The sequence below is a fragment of the Megascapheus bottae genome, chromosome 11 (genome assembly GCF_031878675.1).
Source record: "Megascapheus bottae isolate mThoBot1 chromosome 11, mThoBot2.hap1, whole genome shotgun sequence".
NCBI lineage: Eukaryota > Metazoa > Chordata > Mammalia > Rodentia > Geomyidae > Megascapheus > Megascapheus bottae.
This window is the reverse complement of record NC_143519.1, coordinates 39,441,391-39,466,638: the sequence shown is the minus strand read 5'-3', so window position 1 is coordinate 39,466,638 and position 25,248 is coordinate 39,441,391. Positions and strand designations below refer to the sequence as shown.

Here is a 25,248-nt window from a genome sequence, read left to right as displayed (position 1 = left end):
ACCATTAGATCCTCACCTCCGGGCACCTTGGGTTGGCTTTATTCAGAGCGTGGGAGCATGCGTTTACAGCATGGGCCAGTTCTTGTTCTAAGAGACAGTGAATGGTGGCTGCATCACAAATCCTAGAATGAAACAAAATTAACAACAATAACAAAAATCTTAGGGGAGGTACTGAATCACACATGTGAGACTATGAATGAAGAAGACCACACACATCCCTTATTGATACCCCAAATAGCAGAAACATTGGCGGAGACCAAACCTCGTCCTATTAGGTAGGAAAGACAGAAGCACGGTACCTAGTAATGAGTTCCTCTGCAGCCTGTGAGCACAACTGCATCTGGGACACCTCCTCTGTTAACAGGTCAGCAGCATGGTGGATGTACAAATGTGTTCGCACAACTGGTTTACCAGAGTCAAATTTCTGTTTATCTTCCCATGATTTCAGAGTGCTCTCAAAGGCCTATGTAATAAAAGCAGCATTGCAGTGAATGAGACCCAAGGAAATGTATATTTAGATAGCATATGAAAGCTGATTGCTTTTCTCTGATATAAAACCCCATTAAATCAAACATCATGATTAAAAAAAAAAAAGACGTTTAAAAGCTTTCCAACATGTCACCACAAACACAGAGCAATATGGTCAATAGGGATGAATATATCATTGGAAAGGTAATAAAAGGAATTTCTCTTTCAATTTCCATCATCTTACTTCATTTTACTATTATTAGGTAGTATGAAGACTGTTAGCTTTATTTGTAGAGGGGTAGTAATAACTAAAAATATATATGGTGGGAGATAGTAGAAAGATGATTAGCTTCTGGGAATAGGCTAAGGAAGGGATAGAGGAACAGTGGAGTCTAGGGAACTTGGAGTGTAGTGAGCCTATTCTGCATGACACTATAGGGTAGATACAAGACATCATGCATTTGTTAAAACTCAAGCACATGTCATAAGGAAAAATGGAAAGTAGGACTTTAGTTTATAATATATTGATATTAGCAGCTGGAGGCATGGCTCAAATAGTAGAAAGCCAGCTTAGGAAGCGGGCTAAGCAAGAATGAGGCACTGAGCTCAGTACTTCCAAAAGCAAGGAGGGGAGGGGGCGAATTCTTGTCTAATACTGGTAAGACTTATAATCCTAACTACTCAGGGGGCTGAGATCAGATTATAGTTGTAAGACAGCGTGGAAAGAAGTTCATGAGATTCACTCTCCAATTCAAAAGAAAACTGCCAGACTAGAATGTGATTTAACTCTTTTTTTTTTTTTTTTTTTTTTTTGCCAGTCCTGGGCTTGAGCTCAGGGCCCAAGCCTTATCCTTGGACTTTCTCAATGCTAGAGCTCTACCACTTGAGCCTCAGCACCACTTCTGGTTTTTTTCTATGGATATGGTACCGAGGAATCGAACTCAGGTCTTTGTGCATGCTCTACCACTAGGCCAAACTCCCGGCCCATGGAATGTGATTTAAATAGTTGAGTGCCAGCCTTGAAGAAGAAAACTAATGAGTTTGAGAGCCCATGAATTCAAGCACTAGTTCCAGGAGAAAGTAAAATACACACATACACACACACACACACACACACACACATGTATATACATATGTATGTGTATATACATGTGTATACATGTGTATACATGTATACGTCTATGAATGTTATATATGTTAATCATCTATAACAAATGTACCATGATAATACAAAATGTTAATAGGGGAAATTATGATAATAGAAGGAAGTGCAAATTATCTCTACTTTCTGCTCCATTTTTTTCTATTAAACTGAACTGTTCTAAAAACTTCAATTTGCAACAAAGATCAATAGCTATTTGTTCATATTTTTGTAAAACCATGTCACTGAAATCTCAGATTTAAGAAACACTTCAAATCTTTTCCCAGGTTTTCTATTTTCCATATAAATCTAATACTTAAAAGATTAAAAAAAAAAAAACAGCTTTCATGGCATTCCGGAAGAAATGTTTTATTACATACTCTGTCCCTTGTTAGCATCTGAGCTCTGTTTTTGTGCACAATTTTGATAATCCCTGGAGGCTGGACCCACGCTTCACCATCCACCTGCACTGGCAATCCCTCATCGCCAAATATAGTGATTTTTACCGTACGACACTGAAATAGAACAAAAACATGATTAGAGTAGAAGTCATGTATGAAACCAGTGCAGCTTAGGCTGGATTTCCAGTGCACTCTGAAACAGGAGGCTCTCATTTATAATGGCACTGTAAATACTGATGTGACAAGCAGTCAGTGTTGTATTGAAGCAGACCCAGTACAGGCGTCACTTCAAATACTGTCCCCTACCCTCTCTGACCCAAAAAGTGCAGTCTAGTTTGATCAGAGAAACTGACCTGGGCTATTCTGTGATGCTGTAGCTTAATGACCCTTGAAACTGCCATTTGCACGCTGTCAAATATTGCGACGACTTCCAGGATCTTGTCATCAAATGATGGTGCAGCAAATATCTGAGAGGCAAATTACATTTTCACAGAAGGCTTTAGGTAAAATGGCCAACTAGGCAACATAAACCGTGAAAGATATATATATATATATATATATATATATACATACATATATTTACAAAAACAAAAATAGTGAGCAAAAAAAAAAAGCAAATAGTACCACATAAATGACAATTTAAGGGGCCGGGGGGGGGGGAATCACTGAAGGTAGTTCTAAAATAAACCTAAATTTATTTTATAAAGCACTGTGAAATAATGCATTTCTATCAAATTCATCTTGTAAAAATGCATCAAGTATCTGTCATGCATAACTTAGGTGACATGAAAAGGGATACATGTTGGGGCCAGGAGTTTGGCCTAGTGGTAGAGTGCTTGCCTAGCATGCACGAAGACCCAGGCTCGATTCCTTGGTACCACTTACATAGAAAAAAAAAAAGCCAGAAGTGGTGCAGTGACTCAAGTGGTAGAGCACTAGTCCTTGAGAAAGCCCAAGGACAGTGCTCAGGCCCTGAGTTCAAGCCCAGGGACAGTTAAAGAAAAAGAAAAGAAAGAAAAGGGATACATGTGATTTGGGGCAACCTAAAAAGAAAGAAAAGTAATGTTGTTTTATAAAGTGAAACTAGTGAATACATGATTTTGCTCCCATGGTGTGTTTTGGTGCTAGTATTAGGGCTTAAACTCAGAGCTTTGTGCTCTAGACTTGGTGTTATAAGCAATATATATAATATGCCTTACATCTTACAATAACAACTAATTAGTGTTAGGGAGTATGGAACCAGATACGTTGGAGGATTAAAAACATGTATACTTAGTTGTTTGTATGTTAGATGAACATTCACAAAATTCACTCTAAAAATTAAATTTAGGGTGCATTATTTTCTCCTGTTTACTCTCTCTTTTAAGATATCATAAATAGCTACAGCTGAAAAATACTCAGTGTAGAGGAGTCCTTACTTAAAACCTACACTGAGAATATCAGGACACAAATTTGCTAAACTTGATTTTTTTTTTTTTGGTAATTTTAGTTTTCAGATTACCTGACTTTATATCCTATCTCTGGTATGTACTGTAGAATCTTTGACTCAAGTGTTTCAATGGTAAAGTTCAGATTAAAGTGTTAGAACTGGACTGGGAGTATAAGCTTAGTAGAAGAGGGTTTGCCTAATAAATACAAAGCCCTGGGTTCAAATCCTAGCACTGTCTCCTCTGTACTCCTCCCCCAAAGAAAACCCCATGTGGGTATTAAATAATGTGAAACTCAGAGGGCATCATGTGACCATGTAGCAAGGATTGTCAGCGTTATTTATCTTAATCTTGATAGTTTCTTACCTGCAAAATATTTAAGAGTGGTGGTAACATACTGGCCAAAAAAAAAAAAATACTGACTACTACTTTTCATACTTTAATACTGTTAGACTATATTCTTATTATGAACATTGCACATACTTTATTATTTACTGAGTACTTTAATTCTTACATGTCCATTTAAGAGTCTCAAGAAAAGAGGTCAGTAGACCTATAATGGCATTATTTTAGAAGCCATTGCTGAATCTTCAAAGATCATGCTAACACCTCAATTATACCATTATATCTACTTCAGTAATTGTTCCTTCTCTTTCATCCTTTTCAGAGCAATTTTTTGGTGAGGTCAGTCCTTTTCTCTCTCTCTTTTGTAATACTGGAAAGTATAAAAAGGATAAAAGTAGCCCTCAATCTCTAGCTAAATGAATCTACTTGATACAGCTTAAATTAAAAATAGATATAATACACATGTAGGTTTAGAAAATTAGAAGGACAGAAAATTATTGTGGTGGGCTCAATAAAGCCCCCTCTCCAGCTCAAAACAGCCCTGTGTTAATTTCTGTGAACATGTCTACCTTATATAGCAAAAAGAACTTCGCAAATATGACTAAATTATGGACCTTGAGATGGGATGACGAATGGGGTGCTCTAGGGGCCAAATGTCATCTCAATGTCATTATAAGTGAAAGGTGGAAAACAGAAGAGACCACAGCAACAGAGTGTGAGATGGACTCAATATGACTTTGTTGCCTTAGAAGACAAAGGAAGAAATGTCAGTAACCACTAAAAGTTGAGAATAGTAACAAATGTATCATCCTCTAGAGCCTCCAAAAAGGACACAGCCCATCTGACACCTTGATTTTAGCCCAGTGAGACCATATCAGACTTTTTAACACTCAGAGCTATAAGAGGATACAAATGTGTTAAATTGTTAAATTTGTGTTGACTTGTTATAGCAATGGAAGATGAATACAACCATGGAATTACAAAGTAAGAAACTTTCATTTTTAGCTCCTAAATTTCCTTTTCCAAAGTAAACTTATTATGCCTCTACTCCCCCCCAAAAATCGTTGCCTACATTTCAGGATAAAAATTAAAGCTTGTTAAGGGCTGGGAGTTTTGCCTAGTGGTAAGAGGGCTTGCTTAACATGCACAAAGACCGAGGTTCGATTCCCTGGTACCACAGGCATAGAAAAGGTGGGGCTGTGGCTCAAATGGTAGAGCAGTAGCTTGGAGAAAGCCCAAGGACAGTGCTCAGACCATGAGTTCAAACCCCAGGACTGGGGGAAAAAATAAAAGAATTAAATCTTATTGAAATCGATTCTTTTTTGGGGGAAGGGGGGAAATGGAGGTCATGGGGCTTGAACTCTGGGCCTGGAAACTGTCCCTGAGCTCTTCGCTCAAGGATGCCGCTCTACTCTTAAGCCACAGCCCAACTTCCCCTTTTCTAGTGATTAATTGGAGGTAAGAGTCTCACAGCTTTGTAGTACCCAGGCTGGCTTTGAACACCGATCCTCAGATCTCAGTCTCTTGAGTAGCTAGGATTACAGGCATGGGCCACTGCGCCCAGCTGATTATTAATTATTGTTGAGGAAACCAACTCTTTACACCTGCTATCCGACTTACATCATCCTCTTTGGTTCCACCCCAGAAGTTGGTACCTCCGGCATAGCTGGGAATGTTGAGCACGGCGATGCCTTGCAAACTGGGGAGAGGGATGTACTGCCCATCACACTACAAGGCAAAAGGCGGGGAGGTCAAATGGAAGAGCAAAACCATCCCTTTGCGAAGACACTGAAAGACTTACAGACCTAGGGAGAGAACAAGGGACAATGTGTGCTCTCTAGTGAATACACTCCTACACATAATGAAGGATGTGACCTTTTTTTCCCCTTAATTAAAACATTTGGAAGTATACCTAAGAAAAGCAGAAAGTTACAGAAATCTGAATCTTTTTTTTTTAAAGATGTTTTTTCTCTCCAGGTCAGGCCACACTTTCCTTGAATCTTTCTTCTCCCTCATACTATTGTCTTCACTATACTAGTTTCAGGCATCCTGAGGGAAGCAGACCGTGGAAGTCACTGGTCATGTCACCCTGTGCTTCTCACAGCCCCTGGCACACTGATGGTGTTCTATAACTAACCAGAGAATGGCGAGATGTGAACTGAGTGCCAGCCAGATGACACTAGTGATGCCCAGCTAACAGGAAGCAGAAATCTGAAAGGTCATGGTTCAAGGCCAATCCAGGCAATCCAAGGCCATTCCAAGCAAAGAGATTACAATTGTCCCCTATATCTCAACCAATATCTGGGTACACACCTGTCATCCTTGCTGCGTGGGAGATTGAGATGGGAAGGACTGCAGGTGCAGGAAAGCACAAACAAAACAGGTGACAGTTTTGTTCACTGTGGATGAATGTACATTTTTCAGAGCATTTTTTAAGACAGGCAAGCCTAAGCTATGATGTGTGATAGTGTAGGTGCAAACATAAACCTTTCTACTTATGGTATTTTCATTTTATAATGTTTATTAATCCTGTCATAAGTTGAGGAGCATCTGTGCTTACCAAATTATGCTAAATAACCATCTATCTGCCTCAAAACAGGGTAAGGTACTGTGTTGAATGCTTAGGGTAAAAGTCAGGATTCAGTGTCTTACCTGTTCTTGAGGAATGTGGTGGATTAGGGATATGATTGAAAAAAGGAATGACTACAACACTGTGTATCTCACCTAGGCTGCCTGGGGATGGGACCACCAAGGATAGGATTTTGAAAGTGTAAGCCTTCCCAGTAATTTCTATTTGATTCATCAAATCATGACAAATCAAACTTTTTATAGTGAAAAAGTAATGGACTGAACTTTTCTATGACATTCAGTTAATGGGTGACCTGGGCACTTCTTCCGGCCCACATTCCAATGTTAAGATAACACCCAAACTATAATGCTCAGTTTAATCCACTGACCACAGCATGTAAGACTTTGTATAAATGTTTTGCTTTAATTCAAAATATCTGGTTAAGCTGGGTGTGGTGGCTTATACCTATAATCCTAGCTACTCAGGAGACTGAGATCTGAGGATCAAGGTTCAAAAACAGCCCAGGCACAAAAAGGACCTGAGAGTTATTTGCAATTAACCTCTAGAAAACGGGAAGTGAGGCTTGGCTCAAGGGTAGAGTGGTAGCCTTGAGCTGAAGAGCTCAGAGACAGTGCTCAGGCCCTGTTCAAGTCCCATGACACGCCCCTGCCCCCGACACACACAGACACAAATCCGGTTATGGAAGTTTTATAAGTTAGGAAAGGTATGTCTTCTATCTCAAGTAGTGGGTTCAGGGACAAGCAAAAAAGGAAAAAATAAAATTTTCAGTAATATACTTTTTTGAGACATGTCTCCAACCTTCTTATTCTTGGACACAATTAAGTAGCTTTTGCTGTCCTTAATTTCCAATCTAAAGTAATTTAAAAAAAAATAACTAAAAGTCTTGGGGCCCGAGTTTGTCCTCGTGGAACAGTGAATTTATAGCATGGACAAAGACAGGGGTTTGATTCCTCGTTACCACATATATAGAAAAAGCCAGAAGTGGTGCTATGGTTCAAGTGGTAGAGCTCTAGCCTTGAGAAAGCCCAACGACAGTGCAAGACAGTGCTTAGGCCCTGAGTTCAAGACCCAAGACTGGAAAAAAAGAAAAGAACCCGAAGTCTTGTTTTTAGAAATAATTGGAACCAGCTGGGCACCAGTTGCTCAAGATTATAATCCTATGTAAGCTGATATCTGAGGACCAAGGTTAAAAACCAGTCCATGAAATTCCAATTAACCACCAATAAAGCTAGATGTAGAGCTGTGGCTCAAGTTTTAGAACATTATCCTGGAGCACAAAAACTCAAGGATGGCTCTCAGCCCTAAGTTCAAGTCCCAGGACTGGCACAAAATAATAGTAATAATGATTATTATTTTAATTACGGATAATTTTAATGATGTTATTAATATTAAATTTATATAAAGCACACATGTTATATTCAGAGGATTTGTGAAATCTGAGCAAGTACTGAGTTGAAACTGACTCAGGAAACTTAACTGAGGACTGTCTGTCCTTGGGAGACCCTATGTTCAGTGCAGTCCTGATCCACTTGGTTGTGGGACACTAGGACACAGTAGCCCCACATTCCAGAATTAATGACACTGCTCACATGCAGTGCCTGACTCTTTCAGTATCAAGTTGACCCCCACTGCCTTTTTTATCCTTTAACATTTAATCATGAATCAAGAGGAATTTAGGCTCAATTAACTCCCACATATGAAATTTTTCTCTAAGTAGGATCACTTGAAATGCACTGCCTTCAAAATGCACTTACCTCAAGTTGAACCCTTTGTTCTAAATTCTTGTAGGATCTCTGTAATAATTCCCGTGTCCCAAGGACTCCATACCACATCAAGTTTTTGGTTCGGCTCCTGAAAACAAATATTGGTGAGCCATCTCAGGGAGTTTGATTTACTATACCCCTTAAAGGCAAGGCAAGCACAAGAGACAGTAAATGATATTCAGGTAAAATCACCTTCCTGTAGTAACATTATTACTATTATTGAAATTACCTGCATTTTTCAGGATGCTCCTCTCTCTTATTATTAAATTCTAACGAAATTTTGGCATCTAATCCAATCCCAAAGTAATTGTTCATGACACATTTTTCTGAATATCCATCTCTATGTAAATAAGGGAAAGTACATAGAAGTTAATTTCAAGTTGTTTATAGCACTTACAATTTATTCACAAAATAGCACTCAAAACCACTTACTCTTCCATTTCTTGCAGACGATTGTGAAGCCACATATGAAGTCACATGACCTACGTGTAAGTTACGTGCTCAAGCATAGTACATGTGATACAAGACAAAGCAGATGCAGCCATGGCTTACTTTCAAACTAAATTTTACCAAGCTGGAGTCCATCTCCTAAATAGATGGCTCATCATATGGGCAAATGAGAAGGATTTGTAACCAAGTAGCTTTACTGTTCTTTTTGATCATCAGAAAGTCCCTTCTTCTACTTCAACTTTTAACAATGGACAAATATTTATTGCACAATAAAAGCCACTAGAATCAATCTATTCTTTTAAATATTTTCTGAAGTTTAAAATGTGGCACTGTCCCTGGGGAGTGCAATTGCAGAAAGGGGATAAGGCAAAAGCAAACAAGAAATTGAAAATGAAAAGCATGAGCAGTGCTGTCTCAGGGGATAAGGCAGGAGGATCATGAGTTCAAGGCCAGTCTGAGCTACCCAGTGGATGTCAGTGCCTTGAAAGAAAAAAAAAAGGAAATAAAATGATATATGTACAATGAGCTGGAAAAAAACATTTGGGGGAATTTTGAGAAGAAAAGAGATCAATGTGGTAAGTAGTGTCCACACATAAGAAAATCTAGATGTTGGTATAGGAAGACTAGTTTGGTGAGGGTGATAAGAGGTTTAAGGAAACTTAAAACCAGTTTAAGGAAACTTTAGGTAAGAGCCTCCAGGGAAAAATGAATGCCAGAACGTTGCTCTCAAAGAGAACAGGAGAGCCTTGGAGTCCACTAAATTTCAAGGGCTTAAAGTCCTTATCATTATCTGAAATTTCAGAGATTTTCTGATCTCCCTTTCATATATGGAACCATAGGTATGGCTTAAAATTTAAAATGTATACACATTTAAAATTTATATACAATGTAAAGAAGAAAATTTTATACAATGTAAAACAAAGTAATCATAAAAACATCGCCTTACATTGAATCTAGGTCAGGGTCGATAAATGGTGTTGCACCAAAAGGATCAATGTTTGCTAGTAGCATTTTGTTAATGATGGAACTCCCAGCAATCGAGGCAGCTAATCCTGCTCTTAAACCTGAGCAGAGAGAGAAGCACAGACAGGAATGCATGTGAAGACAACCCATCTGTTCCAGTTCATCATGAACATTGCTCCTGAAGTAGGGTTTCTGGGCTAAATCATTTACCAAAACTAAGAACTATATTATTTATGAATATGAGGCCTTTAAAACTAAGTATCTAGACATAGTCATAAAGAATTAAGGAGACGGCTCGGCATTCACACCTGTAATCCTACCTACTCAAAAGGTTGAGAGCTGAGGATTGTGGTTCAAAGCTAATTGAGTCCATGAGACTCACTTCCAATTAACCACCAAAAAGCTGGAAGAGGTGATGAGGCTCAAGTGGTCGAGTACCAACCTTCAACAAAAAAGCCAAGCCATAGCCTGAGGTTCTGAATTCAAGCCCCAGTACCAGTACTAAAAAAAAGAAAAATTAAGAAAAAGAGGTCTTTGAAAGGGTGGCTCTGTGACATTCTGACTAACTCTGTAGCTCCAGTAAATCTATATTACTTCTTTTATTATAGCAAACCATACTGTGGGTGTATGAGGAATTAACAATAAAGGCTGAAATACCTCAAATCATAGAATTATCCCTTTCATATTCTCAAGCACAGATAATAATATGCAATTTAACAGGCTAAGATAATTATAAAGGTTAAAAACTCAGTAGGGCTATCAAGAACAAGTAGTAAATGATTAAGTGCAGATCGTATGTGTTTTCAATGAATGTAAAAAACAAAACACAAAATATTTATCTTCCATGTGAGTATACAAACTTCAAATACATTTCCACCTGATTCTTCTAATTCATTATGGTGTTCAAGGTTAATACATTTTATGATCTACCCACCTTAATATGAAGGCTAGCAACACAAGTCTAGGAAGAAGGTCAAGTGACAGGAGACAAACAAAAAGGGAAAAAAAAGAGCAAACAAAAAGCATGCTACACTTTGGGAAACACTAGAAAATTAGAAAAAACAGACTTGCAAAAGTTCCTGCTGTCAACGTGTTTTTATTTTATTTTGTCAGTCCTGGGGCTTGAACTCAGGGCCTGGGCGTTGTCCTTGGGTTTTCTCAAGGCTAGAACTCTACCACTTGAGCCACAGCACCATATCTGGCTTTTTCTGTGTATGTGGTATTAAGGAATCAAACTCGAGTCTTTATGCATGTTAGATGGGCACTCTACCCAGTAGGCTATGCTCCCACCACCCAATGTGTTCTTCTTACTGGGTTATACCACCCATTATTTTATCTTAAATTATATTTTAATTTTAGATTTTATTAAAATGTTAAAATATTCTAAATTTTAAAATAAACATTTTATTTATTTACTTATTTAGTCAACCAGTCAGTCATGGGGCTTGAACTTGGGGTCACAGTACTACTTCCAGTTTTTTTGTGATTAACTGGAGATAAGAGTCTCAGACTTTCTTATCCAGACTGATTTTAAACCTCAGTCCTCAGATCTCTACTTCCTGAGTACCCAGGATTATAGCCATGAGCCACTACCACCCAGCTTTTACCCATTATTTTAACTACTAATATGTAGTTCATTATAAAATAATAAGAATGGGTAAAGATTGTGACGATCACAGCTGGATCTAGCCTAGATCTTTTTCAGTTCTACCTGGAAACTATGTTTAATAATAGGCTGGGAGAGCTGGGAATGTGGCTTAGTGGTAGAGTGCTTGCCTAGCATGCATAAAGCCCTGGGTTTGATTCCTTGGTACTATACACAGAAAAAGCTGGAAGTGGTACTGTGGATCATGTGGTAGAGTGCTAGCCTTGAGCAAAAGCAGCTCAGGGACAGTGCCCAGGATCCGAGTTTAAGCCCCAGGACTGGCAAAAAAAAAAAAAAAAGGCTAGGAATGTGGCTCAAGTGTGAAACATTGAATTCAAACTTAGCGGTGAAGTTCAAGGTAAAATACATCCTCTATCTGCCCTACAGGAAAGTGAATACACACAAGTTCTTGCATACAACTTCATGGGAGGATATACTTCTTGTCAATCTATATATCACCTAATGTTGTATTTGGTCTATTTCCCCTTTGAGACTATTTTCAATGCTATACCAAACAGTCATGGAAAAGTTCTCACGGGAAAGAAATAATTTTAGTTCTTTTGGATATATAACTAGTAAGTTGGATTGTTAGAGTTTATAACTGTATGTTCAATTTTTTGAAAGTGTCAACATGTCTTTCAGAAGGACTATACCATTTTACATTTCTACCAGCAGCTTACATGAGTGGAAATGCTGATACAGCTCTACAGCAATTTTGTCACATCCCTTCCACGATTTGTTATCCACTCAAAGTCTATCTCAGCAGCATCAAATAAGTCGGTATAGTATATTTTTCTTTCCACTCATTGCAAAAACATTTTCTCTAGTTTCCTTTGTAATTTTTTCTTTGACCTATACATATCCCACATGCCTCTTTGGTCCCAAAATCTCATTTTCTTATTGATTTCTACTTTGACTCCATTGTGGTGGGAGAATATGCTTTTAGGAAGAAAAAAATGTCTGCAGAAAGATTAATGGCTTAAACCCAAGAGGAAGCAGCAAAGATACTTAAAGGTCACAGATGTTAAAAATCAAATTTTCTCAGGGTAAGGCCCAGAGACATAATTTTGAATATTCTGTTTCTTACATATAGAAGAACCTCAGGTTCTGGATTCTTACAGCCTTACCCTGAGAAATCCTCAGTTTTAGGGTTTGGCCTAGGATTCTGACTTATTAAGTATCCTGGGCAAATTTTTTTCATGTATTTTTATTGTAATTAATAGAAGGGTTACATGATATTTGCCAGACAGATGGTGCATTAATTCCCATACATTGATACCCTTTCACATGTCTTAGACCCCATTTCCCTCCCCCCTACCCCCACTCCTCATCTTGTTTTCCCTCATTCCCTATCCAATTTCAAATAACCAAATACAAATATATCCGATATATCAGGTAACAAAGTGAGATAGTGTAACAATATGAGATAACCAAGAGACAGCAAAAGTGATGAGAGATAACATAGTACCTTAAGAACAACAATCATTCATTATATGGCTTATGTTTATATCAGATTTTAAATGACAAGTTTAACAAACAAGTGAGGAACGTTTATCTTTAAGAACATATTTCTGTAGTTTATGGAAGCACACATTTTCACAGATAGACTTAAAAAAAGACCATGTTTCAGAATCTGTGTTACCTGGGCAAATTATTCTAGTATTGAGGACTGGAAGGTTTTCTTTGGTGGCAGTCACTCCTGAGCCAGGAACAGAGTCAGCCTGGGGACAACCACGATATGCCCTAGCATCCGGAGACCGAGGTACAGTTCTGACTGTTGGCAAAAAATCCAGATGAAAACAGTTACGATGATGACACTGCCTTCATGTTATTATACTATATGTGTTTTGTTTACATACAAAATACAATCCATGTTAAAAATTACACATATTAAAAATTACATAATGTATTTACTTTTTTTTTTTTTTTGTAGGTCATGGGGCTTGGACTGTGAGCCTGAGCGCTGTCCCTGAGCTATTCAGCTCAAGGCTACCATCCTACCCCTGGATCCACAGCCCCACTTTCCATTTTTTAGTGGTTAACTGGAGATAAGAGTCTCACATTCTTTAGTGCCCAGGCTGGATTTGAACTGTGATCCTCAGATCTTAGCCTCCTGAATAGCTGGGATTACAGGTGTGAGCCACCACACCCAGCTAAAGACAGAGGTTTTTGTTTTTGTTTTGTTTTTGCCAGTCCTAGGTCTTGAAGTCAGGACCTGAGCTCTGTCCTTGGGTTTTCTCAAGGCTAGAACTCTACCACTTGAGCTACAGCACCACTTCTGGCTTTTTCTATGTATGTGGTACCAAGGAATTGAACCCAGGTCTTTGTGCATGCTAGGCAAACACTCTACCACTAGGCCAAACTCCCGGCCCCCCTTTACCTTTTATATGTCATTTATACATACAAGTATATATCGAGAAAGGCATAAGACAAACAAATGAGAAATGAAAAAAATGGATATCTATTTAAAAACCAATCCCTGGGACTAAAAGTATTAATTGTATCTGTCTGTGGCTATTTAATTTTCCTTTTGCTAAGAGGAGCTGTTCTGATCTCAAACCAATGATCAACAGAAAATAAATGGTTACATAACTAAAATGAAATACACTCAATTTGAAATGTGGTCATCCCACAATGATAGCTAACTAGAAAATGTGAAGCCTGACAATTTTGAGAATGACAAATATGTGTTCTGATGTACACTAGAAACGTAAGCCTTTCTTCTTAAGTGACTGCTATTTCACTGATGTAACAACTCTCAGGGCTGTGGCTCAAGGGGTAGGGCGGTACGAGCCCGCACCTAGAGTTCAAGCCCCATCATACACACATACACACACAAATATTATTCTGAAACACAATTACACTCAAATTAAACAAAAAGGGAAGATTTAATTCTATCTAAACTATATTAACTTAATGAATTGCAAATAGTACCTTTAACTAATTTAGAAGCTATTGGGAGGTATTAAAAAAAACAGTAATACTCAAATTGAATTTAAAAGTACTCTAAAACTTAATTCTCCTCACTCTCTCTCAGATGAATTACAAACTAACTATATTAACCTTATACTTTATTCTCTCTATTTAAAACAGTCCTGTTTCATTACAGGAAATTAACAACCACTCTCTCTTTTTTTTCTTTCCTCACAAATGGGATTTCTGGAGCTAATTTCTACTATAAAAACAACTTTTGATATTCATCTTTGATAAAAGCAAGAACTGTAGTAATGACTAAAATTAATGTTCTATTCCAAATGATTAAATTAGTGTTTCTAGGTACTTCGTAATTAAAATAAATATCTCATTGATTCCACGAATATACTATACTTCGCTTATATGAGACCTACACATTGCTCTACCATTTAATAATGATTAGAAAGTGTGCTTCAGCAAAATAATCTTTGTCCCAACTTCCATACAGACACATTTTCGCTGCTGATTTCCAATCAGTTGGCCCTTCTAATGAAAATTAATGTCAATGACGGCATCATTAAGGTCTCTGAAATCTACATCTAGCCCCCCAACACTCACCAAACAAGTTTAGATACAGCATATGGTCTTTTCTCATCTCAAAACATGGTCTCTGATTCTCTTTGTATTTTCTTGGGTGTAACCAGAGAAACACAAGGTTTGAAACCAAGTGAAAAGACTGTTAGAGGAACGGAGAGCAGATGGTGGTCCGGAGTTATGTGGGGAGCGAGGACAGGATGCCACGAAGGGCACCTGCAGTACCACAGGGGCAAGGGACCACACTTGGAAGAAAAATCCCACAAGGGGACTCATCTTAAAAGCAGCAAAAACCTTGTGCAGCCCTGCACTTACTCATTTATCTCTGTTTATTTAGGCAGTAGTGGGATTGAACTCAGCGGGGTCTCATGAAAAATCATCTCTTGAATCATACCAGTCTTTTTGCTTCTGAGTTGGTTTTTAGACAGGGTCATGAATTTTTGCTCCAGCTGGCTTTGGAATACAGTCTTCCAAGCTCTGCCTCTTGAGTAACTGGGAGCACAGCTATGTACCACTACACCTGGCTTGTTTTAGAATTGCTTCTTTGGCTGGCCTTGAAACAGTTCTATCTCCCTGCTCCCTCTCAAGTAGCTAGGATCACAAGACATGTACCACTGCATTCGGCTGGAATTACTTCTTTCTTTTGAGACGCATTTTTAAAAATTGTTATTATAAAGGTGAGGTACAGAGCAGTTACAGCTACATAAGTCAGGTAATGAATACATTTCTTTTTGGACCAAGCCACTTCTTCCTTTGCTCTTCCTTTGCTCTCCTCCAGTTTTTGCCTCCAGTCCCATCCACAAGTTGTATCGTTTATTTTTCATATAATGTCCAGTGAGTACCACTGCTTCATTTGCTCACAGCAGGTCCCTCCATTTCAGTGTGGAATCGTTTCTTAAACCAATCATAAAGCACTACACAAGTGCCAGAACTTGTTACCATCTATATTATATATAAAACCTTACAGTGTCCTAATAGTGTCCTGGGCAATTCACATGTAGTAATTTATTTAACCTCGAGCATAGCATTGACACGTTATTTAATATCCATATTGTACAATGAGAAAACTACAGGGAGATTTTACACAGTGGGCTCAAGTCCACAGATAACAAAAGTCAAAGAAAAAAGTTAAATGAAAATCTAAATGCAAGTCTATAATTATAATGCAAAATATAAATTCCATGAGCAGCAGGTACTTACACTGACATGAGCTCATCTTTATTAATACTTTCCTTTCTGCTTTGTAAGTGAAAAATATTTTGTTTATGAAACCAATATTAAGAGTATAATGTATCCTCCATTGAAAACCAAAAGATACAATATTTTTCAAACAATAATACTAATTTTCTGACAAGAATAACTTCAGAAAAGAAAGGTTAAATCAATGTCCTGTGGGCTTAAAAGTTTGATTTAGTGACAGGAGCAACAATCTAGAAGTCAGTCAATGAATCTTTTTTTTCTGCTCCCCCCACCCTTTTTGGCCAGTCCTGGACTTGAGCTCAGGTCCTGAGCACTGTCCTTGGGTTTTCTCAAGGCTAGAGCTCTACCACTTGAGCCACAGCACCACTCTGGCTTTTTTCTATGTATGTCGTAACGAGGAATTGAACCCAGGTCTTCATGCAGGCTAGGCAAGCATTCTACCACTAGGCCAAACTCCTGGCCCCAGTCAATGAATCTGAAGGACTGCTAAACCACTTATAAGCCAAATTTTGGGCCACGGGGGCCTGCAACTTCCCCACAACTATTAAAGAAGTCTAGGAATAAAGCAGGGGCAGCTTAGGTGTCTTTTCCCTCTTCCTATAGGAAATCAAAGATATTTATCTTTAATCCTGCTATATCCTTTAGAAGATCTATGAGAGGACTGTATGATAGTCTAAATAATGTTACTTTTGTTACTTTAATGTTTGTGAAAAAATAGATTTGAAGAACCAAGTTTTACGCTTCAAAACACTTTTTCAGAAAAAAAAAAAAAAGAGCTAGATACCGGTGCCTCAAGTGTATAATCCTAGCTACTTAGGAGGCTTGGATATCATCTTATAGGTTTGAAGCCAACCTGGACAAGAAAGTCTGTGAGACTCCTATCTCCATTTAGCTACCAAAAGTTGGACATGGAGTAGTGGCTCAAGTGGTAGAGTACTAGCTCTGAGCGAAGCCCTCATACTGACACAACAAACAAATAAATACACAAATACAAAACCAAAATAGTTCATTCTAAACTGCTTTGCCTTTTGAAAACTAAAAGCAAAATGACCGCCTTGTATTGCCAAACAATGATGTCATGGTTTTCCTACCAGTGAGCGGCTCTCTGTTATCATCAGCCCTGGGTTCCTCCTTAGGCCCATCTGCACCTGCCCCTTGGAAATCACAAGGCTGGCTGGCTGTCTCCCAAGACCCGACGGTCGACTCATCCATCACTTTACATGGGAAGAAGATGGGTATATTTGCATAAGTAAAAACAAAACCATTCATAATAAGATACTATTAGGATTTTTAAAAAGTCTATTTGCAAATAAATATTAATGGGTAATAAAGCTGAAGGTGATTCTTGTAAGTACAGAGATTAAAAAACTAAAATTGTTAAATTTACATATTTACCAAAATATAAGAAATATGCAACAATTTTACACAATTAAATAAAAGTCCAATTATAAGATACAATCTACAGAGGGATTTTTGAACATCAATCACTCATAATAAACTTTCTTTATCCCGAAAGTTCAAAGAGAAATGCATCCTATTAAAAATTAAAACGTGGTAAAAGCTTATATATTCTATGGAAAGCAGCATAAACATTTAGAAAATTATTGCTAAGAAAATATTTCCTACATTTGCAAAGTAGTTAACATATTTGATTTTCTTTAAGAATTCAAGAGATTCTAATCAAGTAAAAAAAATTCAAATTTTTAGAGTTATTATTTGTGTATGTGAGGGCGATCTGGCGACATCTGTCACCCCAATGATCGCCAGGGTTGATTCGGCTGATCTGGCTGGCTAGACGGGTGCCCCCTCCCTTCCTCACTGCTCCATGTGCATCCCTCCCAAAGCTGCCCGCTCGGTTGAAGAGGACAACCATCCCCAATAGAGGAGGACTGGTCTTTGGTCAAGGGTATACGAGTAGCTGCTCTCCCCTTCTAGAACCTCCAAACAAGCTCTCTCAAGATACTATTTGTCTTATGTAAGAATAAAAGTTTGTGCATGTGTGCGCGCGCGTGTGTGTGTGTGTGTATATGTGTATGTGTATGTGTGTGTGTGTGTGTGTGTGTGTGTGTCCCAGGACTTGAGTCCAGGGCTGGGCACTGTCCCTGAGTTTTTCTACTTAAGGCTAACTTGCTACCACTTGAGCCACAGCTCCACTTCTGGCTTTTGAGTGGTTCACTGAAGGTAAAAGCTGGGTGCCAAGAGCTCATGCCTGTAATCCTACCTATTCAGAGACTGAGGATCAGAGTTCAAAGCCAGCCAGGCAAGAAAGCCTTTGAGACTCTTATCTCCAATAAATTCTTTGAGAACAAAAAGTTCAGAAACAATGCCCAGGCTCAGAATTCAAGCCCTAAGTCCAGCATCAAAAATAAATAAATAAATTTAATTTCCTACTTTTGGGGGAGCCCAGGGGAATGGGGGAGGGCATGCAGCCGTAGGAATGGAACCCATGGCTTCGTGTGTGCTAGGCAAGCTCACTGTCACTGAGATACAAGTCTAGCCCTCAACTTATTTCTGAGGACTCTGTCATTCATATTCTAGTCTTCAGCATTAAAACCATAAATAAAAGTAAGCATAAAAATCTTTTGGTAGGGCCGGGAGTTTGGCCTAGTGGTTAAAGTGCTTGCCTAGCATGCATGAAGACCTGGGTTCGATTCCTCGGTACCACATACATAGAAAAAAGCCGGAATTGGTGCTGAGGCTCAAGTGGTAGAGCTCTAGCCTTGAGAAAGTCCAAGGACAGTGCTCAGGCCCTGAGCCCAAGCCCAGGACTGGCAAAAAAAAAAAAAAAAATCTTTTGGTAGATTTTTTTTTCTATCATACATTATAAATTTTTTTCTTTTTTCATATATTTTTATTATAATTAATAGAAGGGTTACATTATATTCACCAGATAGAAGGTGCATTACTTCACAAACACTGATACCCTTTCTCATGTCTTGGTTCCCCATTGTCCTTCCCCTCCCCCGCCCTTCATCTTGTTTTCCCCCCTTCTCTATTCAATTTCAAATAACCAGATACACATATATACGATATATCAGATAACAAAGTGAAATAATGTAACAATATGAGATAATCAAGGGACAGCAAAAGAGATGAGAGATAACACAGTACATTAAGGACAACAATCATTCATTATATGGCTTTTGTTTTTATATCCTGGAGGTCCTTTCATTTAGTGTCATACTATATGGCCTTATGTATCTAGGTTTTGTTCTATTGTAGATCTCTGCTAGGAGAGCCCAAGGTTTCTACTGATTATGACAAATGAGGGAAACCATTGAGCCTATGTTCCTTTGAGTCTGGCTTACTTTACTTAATATGATTTTTTCTAAGTCTTTCCATTTCCTTACAAATGTGGTGATTTCATTCTTTCTGACAGCAGCATAGAATTCCATTGTGCACAAATACCACATCTTGATGATCCACTCATCAACTGAGGGACATCTGGGTTGGTTCCATTTCTTTGATATGGTAAATAGTGCTGCAATGAACATCATTGTGCTAGTGGATTTAGTATGCCCTTGTTTCTGGATGTTTGGGTAAATGCCAAGTGGTAGAATTGCTGGGTCATAGGGGAGCTCTATGTTTAGTCTTTTGAGGAACTGCCATACTGCTTTCCATAGTGGTTGAAGGAGTTTGCACTCCCACCAACAGTGTAGTAGTGATCCTTCCTGGCCACATCCCCTCCAGCATCTGTTGTTATTAGATTATAACTGGTTTTGACAGTGTTGGCATTTGAACTCAGGGCCCCTAAGCCTGTTAGGAAGGCAAGTGCTCTGCCACTTGAATCATACTCTAAGCTCTTTTTGCTTTCATTATCTTACTGTCTAAGGATTCATTTCCTCACACTTCCTACTGGCCTCGATTGTAGGGTCTCCTATTTATAGGCAGGTGCCTGGAGGGCTGGCTCCTGTCACCAGGTCCAGTTTATTGGTTGATAGGGAGCAGTCTTACAACTTTTTGTCTTATTGGCCTCCAACAGCTGATTCTTCCCTATCTTGGCTCCAGAGTAGCTAGGATTATAAGCACAAGCCATCATGCCCAGCTTAAAATGCTTTTTTTATTTAATTTTAATTTTTTTTATTTTTTTTGCCAGTCCTGGGGCATGAACTCAGGGCCTGAGCACTGTCCTTGGGCTTCCCTCAAAGCAAGCATTCTACCACTTGAGTCATAGCACCACTTCTGGCATTTTCTACTCATGTAGTACAAAGGAATCTAACCCGAGTCTTCATGCATACTAGGTAAGCACTCTACCACTAGGCCAAACTCCCCACCTTAAAATGTTTTTAAGTGTGTGCAATGTGAGCATCAAAAACCTCCATTGCACTTGCAACAAGAATGCTGCCCACTTCTCGCAGAGCTCGTTTAGTGCACGTGTACCTTTTCCGGCCTCTTCAATGACTTGCCTCACTGCCTTCTTTAAACTGTTTGCACGCAGCATTATCTCCCTGGGCTTGGCAGTTTTCGGGCAAGAGGATTTTGTGATGTCATCCAAGAGTTGGTCCTTGCTTTCACCCAAGGACTCTTCACTGGAAGATTCCACAGTGTCTTCTTCTAAGATGACAGGGCCCACACCTGGGAGGACAGGAGCAGTCTGGGAATCTGTGTGCAAGGCTTGTAGCAGTTGTTCAAGCTTCTCATTGAGGACTGAACACTGGGAAACCAAAAAAGACAACATTGAGCAAGGAATTCAGGTAGTTGTGCTATTGGCAAATGCAATACAAGAAGCTCTTTATGTAAGATGTTCTGACTATCTAATTACTAAGTAGAAAAGCACAAAAGTCAAGCTATCATCTTATATTCAGGAAGCATCTATTTTAACATTTGGTAGAGAGTGAAAGTAACCATTTAAAGGTATCTGACTTGGGGAAAAAATTTCATAGATTGATGCTCACTATTAACTGGATATGTATATAATTTATATTTGGGACCAGTAGAGTAAATCTATCATCGAAAAATAGCATAATTCTGTACAAACTTTTCCCTATCCCATTTTTTTTCCATTAATAGGCTTGAACCCCAGGCCTTATGTTTGCTACTACCTAAGACATACAAACAAACCCTTGTCACTTAACTTCTTTTTTTCCTGCCAGTCCTGGGTCTTGAACTCAGTGCCTGGGCACTGTCCTTGGTCTTTCCTTCCAGCCTTTTCTCTGTATGTGGTACTGGGAGGAATCAAATCCAAGGCTTCATACATGATAGGCAAGCACTCTACCACTAGGCCATGCTCCCAGCCCCACTTATCTTTTTTTTAATGTTATTATTATTATTTTTTTTTGCTGGTCCTGGTGCTTGAACTCAGGGCCCTGAGCTTCTTTGTACTCAAAGATAATGCTCTACCACTTGAGTCACAACACTACTCTGATGTTTTCTGAATAGTCTATTGGAGGTAAGAGTCTCAATGGACTTTCCTGCTGGACTGGGTTCAAACCACAATCCTTAGCTCTCAGCTTCCTGAGTAGCTAGGATTATAAATGTGAGCCACTAATGCCTGACCCACTTTTGCTTTTACTTTGGTTTTGAGATAAGACCTCGTTAATTTAGTCTAAATTGGCCTCCAACTCTCAATCCTCCTGCTTCTGCCCCACCAGGTAGATGGGATTAAAGGCATATAGCAACATCCCTAGCTTAAACTTTTGAATTACACTTCCAGAACCATTAAGACTACATTCCATTTAAAACTTATAACTGACCTTTGCACAGATATTACTCTGAAAAGAAACAAATACTTTATCATAAAGTGGCACATTACATCAAAAAGTAATGTTTCATAAAACATTAAAAACATTTTGATTTTTCTTAAGTAATTGGTTCATGACATCATTTTGAGTGTCATTAGCCTCAGCTTAGCTGAACCTTGTCAAGGTGTTCAAGCGGTGGTTTGCAGAAGAGTAAACAATATCTAAAGAATTATTGGCCTAAAGAAAGGGCAAGAAAGAAAATAGGTTGCCTGGCACAAGTGACTCGTTACTATAATTTTAGCTACTCAGGGCTGAGATCTGAGGATCAAAATTCAAAACCAGACTGTAAGACTCAATTCCAATTAACCAGCAAAAAAAATGCCAGAATGGAGCTGTTATTCAAGTGGTAGAGCACTAGTCTTAAGAAAGGTAAGGGACAGTGCCCAGTCCTTATCTAAGATCTAAGACCTAGTATAGAAAAACAAAACAAAACAAACAAAACACAGAAATGAGGAGGAAAGAAGAGAGAAAACCAAGCACTAGGCCCTTGGTTCCTCTGCCTTTCTCATTTGACCGAAGGTAGTGAGTGAAGTTGTTAATACTGCCCCCTAGTGTACACATTTTTTGTCTCTACAATTTCCAGTTCCTTCAAGGACAGCCACAGCAGAAATTTAGTGGAAAAAGTGTGGCTAACTCCTGAGTAGCTAAGGATAAACCACCAGCTTCCAGCCAGTCTTTTCTTTTGAGATATGGCAGTATAGTGGCATAAACATGTGCACTATAACAGCTATTGTGCCCTTCATAACAGATGAAGAATAAAGCCAACACATGGGGGAAAAAAGTGTGGCCAAGAAAGGGCTTCTGATTTCTAAAATTCTCCATAAATAGAGTGGAATGCTTGAAACGTGTATGTTTATTTTCTTTATTTCCCCTTCTATTCTATCAATCCACCATTTCTTTATAAGCTCAAAGATATCCAAGTCTGGCTGGGAGTTTGGCCTAGTGGTAGAGTGCTTGCCTAGCATGCACGAAGACTTGGGTTCAATTCCTCAGTACCACATATATAGGAAAAAAGCCGGAAGTCGTGTTGAGGCTCAAGTGGTAGAGCTCTAGCCTTGAGAAAGTCCAAGGACAGTGCTCAGGCCCTGAGCTCAAGCCCAGGACTGGCCAAAAAAAAAAGATATCCAAGTCTTTGTGAACTGACTCTCCCGTTAATTTAATGAAAGACAGTCACTTTGAGGGTAAATAAGCTATGGTTATTTTAATATCAGAAAGCTCGTGAAGAGGGATTTTTGAAAGGGAAGAAATAGCAATCAATGCAAGAAATGAACATTTGCAAGAGACAATGTACCATATATAAAGTTCAAGGAATCGAAGGACCAGTGATGGCAGGAAATGGACTTTTTCAAAGTTCACTTGGAAACAGAAAAGTTGTTTCTCTTGTCACTAAAACCCACCTATACAGCATCCAAAATGTCAAACACTGGAACTAGGAGCAGCAGCATCGAATTTGGTTTGTTGAATGGTTTTGAATCATGCAGTTTTGTTACACAGTAAAGGAAAACATGAACTAGAATATTTTCAAAATCCTCATAGCTGATCAAAATGTCTTTTTTTCCCCTCTCTCTCCTGCTTTAGGTGTCAAGGAAACCACCACATCAGTTTAGCTTTAGAACATGGCTCAGTGTCAGCCTTCTGGGAAAGAGACCCTGAAGTGTCCCTCTTACTTTGTTGGCCACGGCTTCAGCTACCACTGCATTTTCCATTGTTTTGTCATACTCCTTCTCTACTTTGGCAACAAAGTCCTTTACAGTTTCGCAGAGAATCCTTTGAGGAAAGAAATTGTACAGTTCAGTAAACTTGACTGGTTTGCTCTGACTTATAAACATATGTAAAAATAAGCATAATTAGGTAAACTAAAAAATACCTAGATCGTTGGTATGTTTATCCTTTTTATCCATTGTGTAATATGCCCAGGATGAATTTCAGACCTTTTCTGTTGTTGTTGCTTTTGTTTGTTTGCTTTTTTTTCTTTTTCTCCACTATATTTATTTTGACTTTTCTTTTTACTGATACTGGAGACAGAACCCAGGACAAAGTCCTTGCTAGACAAGTGCTCTGTCACTGAGCTACATCCCAGCATGAGGTTAGGACCTTTCAACTGAAGAATAGACACATGGATAAACTCTGCTCTCTTTTTTACAGTTATATTTAATTTTAACAAGCCTTTCTGAAACACTGGAAGTCTTAGAGTACTTTCAGATACCTTTTAAAAAATAATGTAGAGCCAGGTGCAGAGCTCACACTTGTAATCCTGAAGACTGAGAGCTGAGGTTGGATGTTCAAGCAGCCCAAGCAAGAAAATCTATAAAATTCTTATCTATGATTAATCCACAAAATGCCATTAGTCGAGCTGTGGCTCAAGTGGTAGAGCACTAACCTTGAGTGAAAGAAGCTAAGAGATAGCACCTAGACTCTGAGTTCAAGCCCCATAACCAGCACACGCACATGCACACATGCACGCAAGCATGCACACATGCACATGCACACACATTATCTCCCACACCTGCTGTTTTCATAATAGAACCTACAAGGGTCAACTCAAGAGGTGAATATTTATATTGTGATTGTAGGGGCCACATGGGTGTCCTAGTAACACACTGTTGCTGAGAAGAGAAAGAGGCTGCCTATTGTACTGTAAATCAGCATGACACTGAACTGAGTGACAGACTTCTGTAAATCCATTCACTGTCTCCCTTTAAGACATCCAATTCAGGGGGCTATGAGTTTGGCCTAGTGGTAGAGTGTATCACAGCCTATCTGGGCAGGAAAGTCCATGAGACTCTTATCTCCAATTAAGTGCCAAAAAAGTTGAAAGTAGAGCCGTGTGACTCAAGTGATGAGTGCTAGCTAGCCTTAAAGAAAAAAAAAAATCAGAGATAGAGTTTAGGCCCTGAGTTCAAGTCATGGCTTAAACAAAAAAGCTTTTTGATCTAGGGCTGAATTAAAAATAATTACTAACCAAATTCTATTACATAGAAAATGTAGAGGAGATGATAATCAAACAGAACAAACATAAAAGTTAGTAGAATGGTGGTCACGTAAATTATACACTTTAGTCTATTAAAGAATAATTCTTTTGTTTTTGTTTTTGTTTTTTTTTTGTTTTCTTTTTCTTTCTCTTTTTTTTTTTTGCCAGTCCTGGGCTTGAGCTCAGGGCTTGAGCACTGCCCTTGGACTTTCTCAAGGCTAGCACTCTACCACTTGAGCCACAGCACCACTTCTGGCTTTTTTCTAAGTATGTGGTACCGAGGAATCGAACCCGGGTCTTCGTGCATGCTAGGCAAGCACTCTACCACTAGGCCAAACTCCTGGTCCCAGAATAATTCTTTTGTTATTTGTTACATCTCTGAAAAGCAATTTTTTCCATTTTCCATCTTTTTATCAATTGCTTCTGAAATTTCCTAAAAACACAGGGTGGAGGAGCAGCCTCAAATATCTACCGGGACCGTGCAAGTAATGGGTGGATATAAAGTGGGACCAGGATGAGAACAACAATAGAGATTGCTAAATCTTGAAGTTTGTGTACATTTCTGTAACACAATTCACTGAAAAACCAACCAGCAGCAATGCTACTAGCAAACTGTTACCCATCTCCGCCTGTGCC

General features: G+C 38.8%; 1 protein-coding gene across 3 annotated transcripts in view; it reads right to left on the bottom strand.

Moving 5' to 3' along the window:
• The window catches only part of Dgkh (diacylglycerol kinase eta), a 149,707-nt gene that overhangs the window by 16,430 nt on the left and 108,029 nt on the right, over window positions 1-25,248 (bottom strand). For all 3 annotated transcript variants that reach the window (XM_090342081.1, XM_090342082.1, XM_090342083.1), the window contains exons 14-25: window positions 23,309-23,408; window positions 20,281-20,554; window positions 16,992-17,114; window positions 12,836-12,967; window positions 9,532-9,649; window positions 8,365-8,475; window positions 8,127-8,223; window positions 5,403-5,510; window positions 2,364-2,477; window positions 1,990-2,124; window positions 300-463; window positions 17-122 (exon numbers count right to left, since the gene is read on the bottom strand). In XM_090342081.1, the coding sequence (XP_090198207.1) occupies window positions 17-122; window positions 300-463; window positions 1,990-2,124; window positions 2,364-2,477; window positions 5,403-5,510; window positions 8,127-8,223; window positions 8,365-8,475; window positions 9,532-9,649; window positions 12,836-12,967; window positions 16,992-17,114; window positions 20,281-20,554; window positions 23,309-23,408 (1,582 nt within the window). The remainder of the gene's footprint in view (window positions 1-16; window positions 123-299; window positions 464-1,989; window positions 2,125-2,363; window positions 2,478-5,402; window positions 5,511-8,126; window positions 8,224-8,364; window positions 8,476-9,531; window positions 9,650-12,835; window positions 12,968-16,991; window positions 17,115-20,280; window positions 20,555-23,308; window positions 23,409-25,248) is intronic.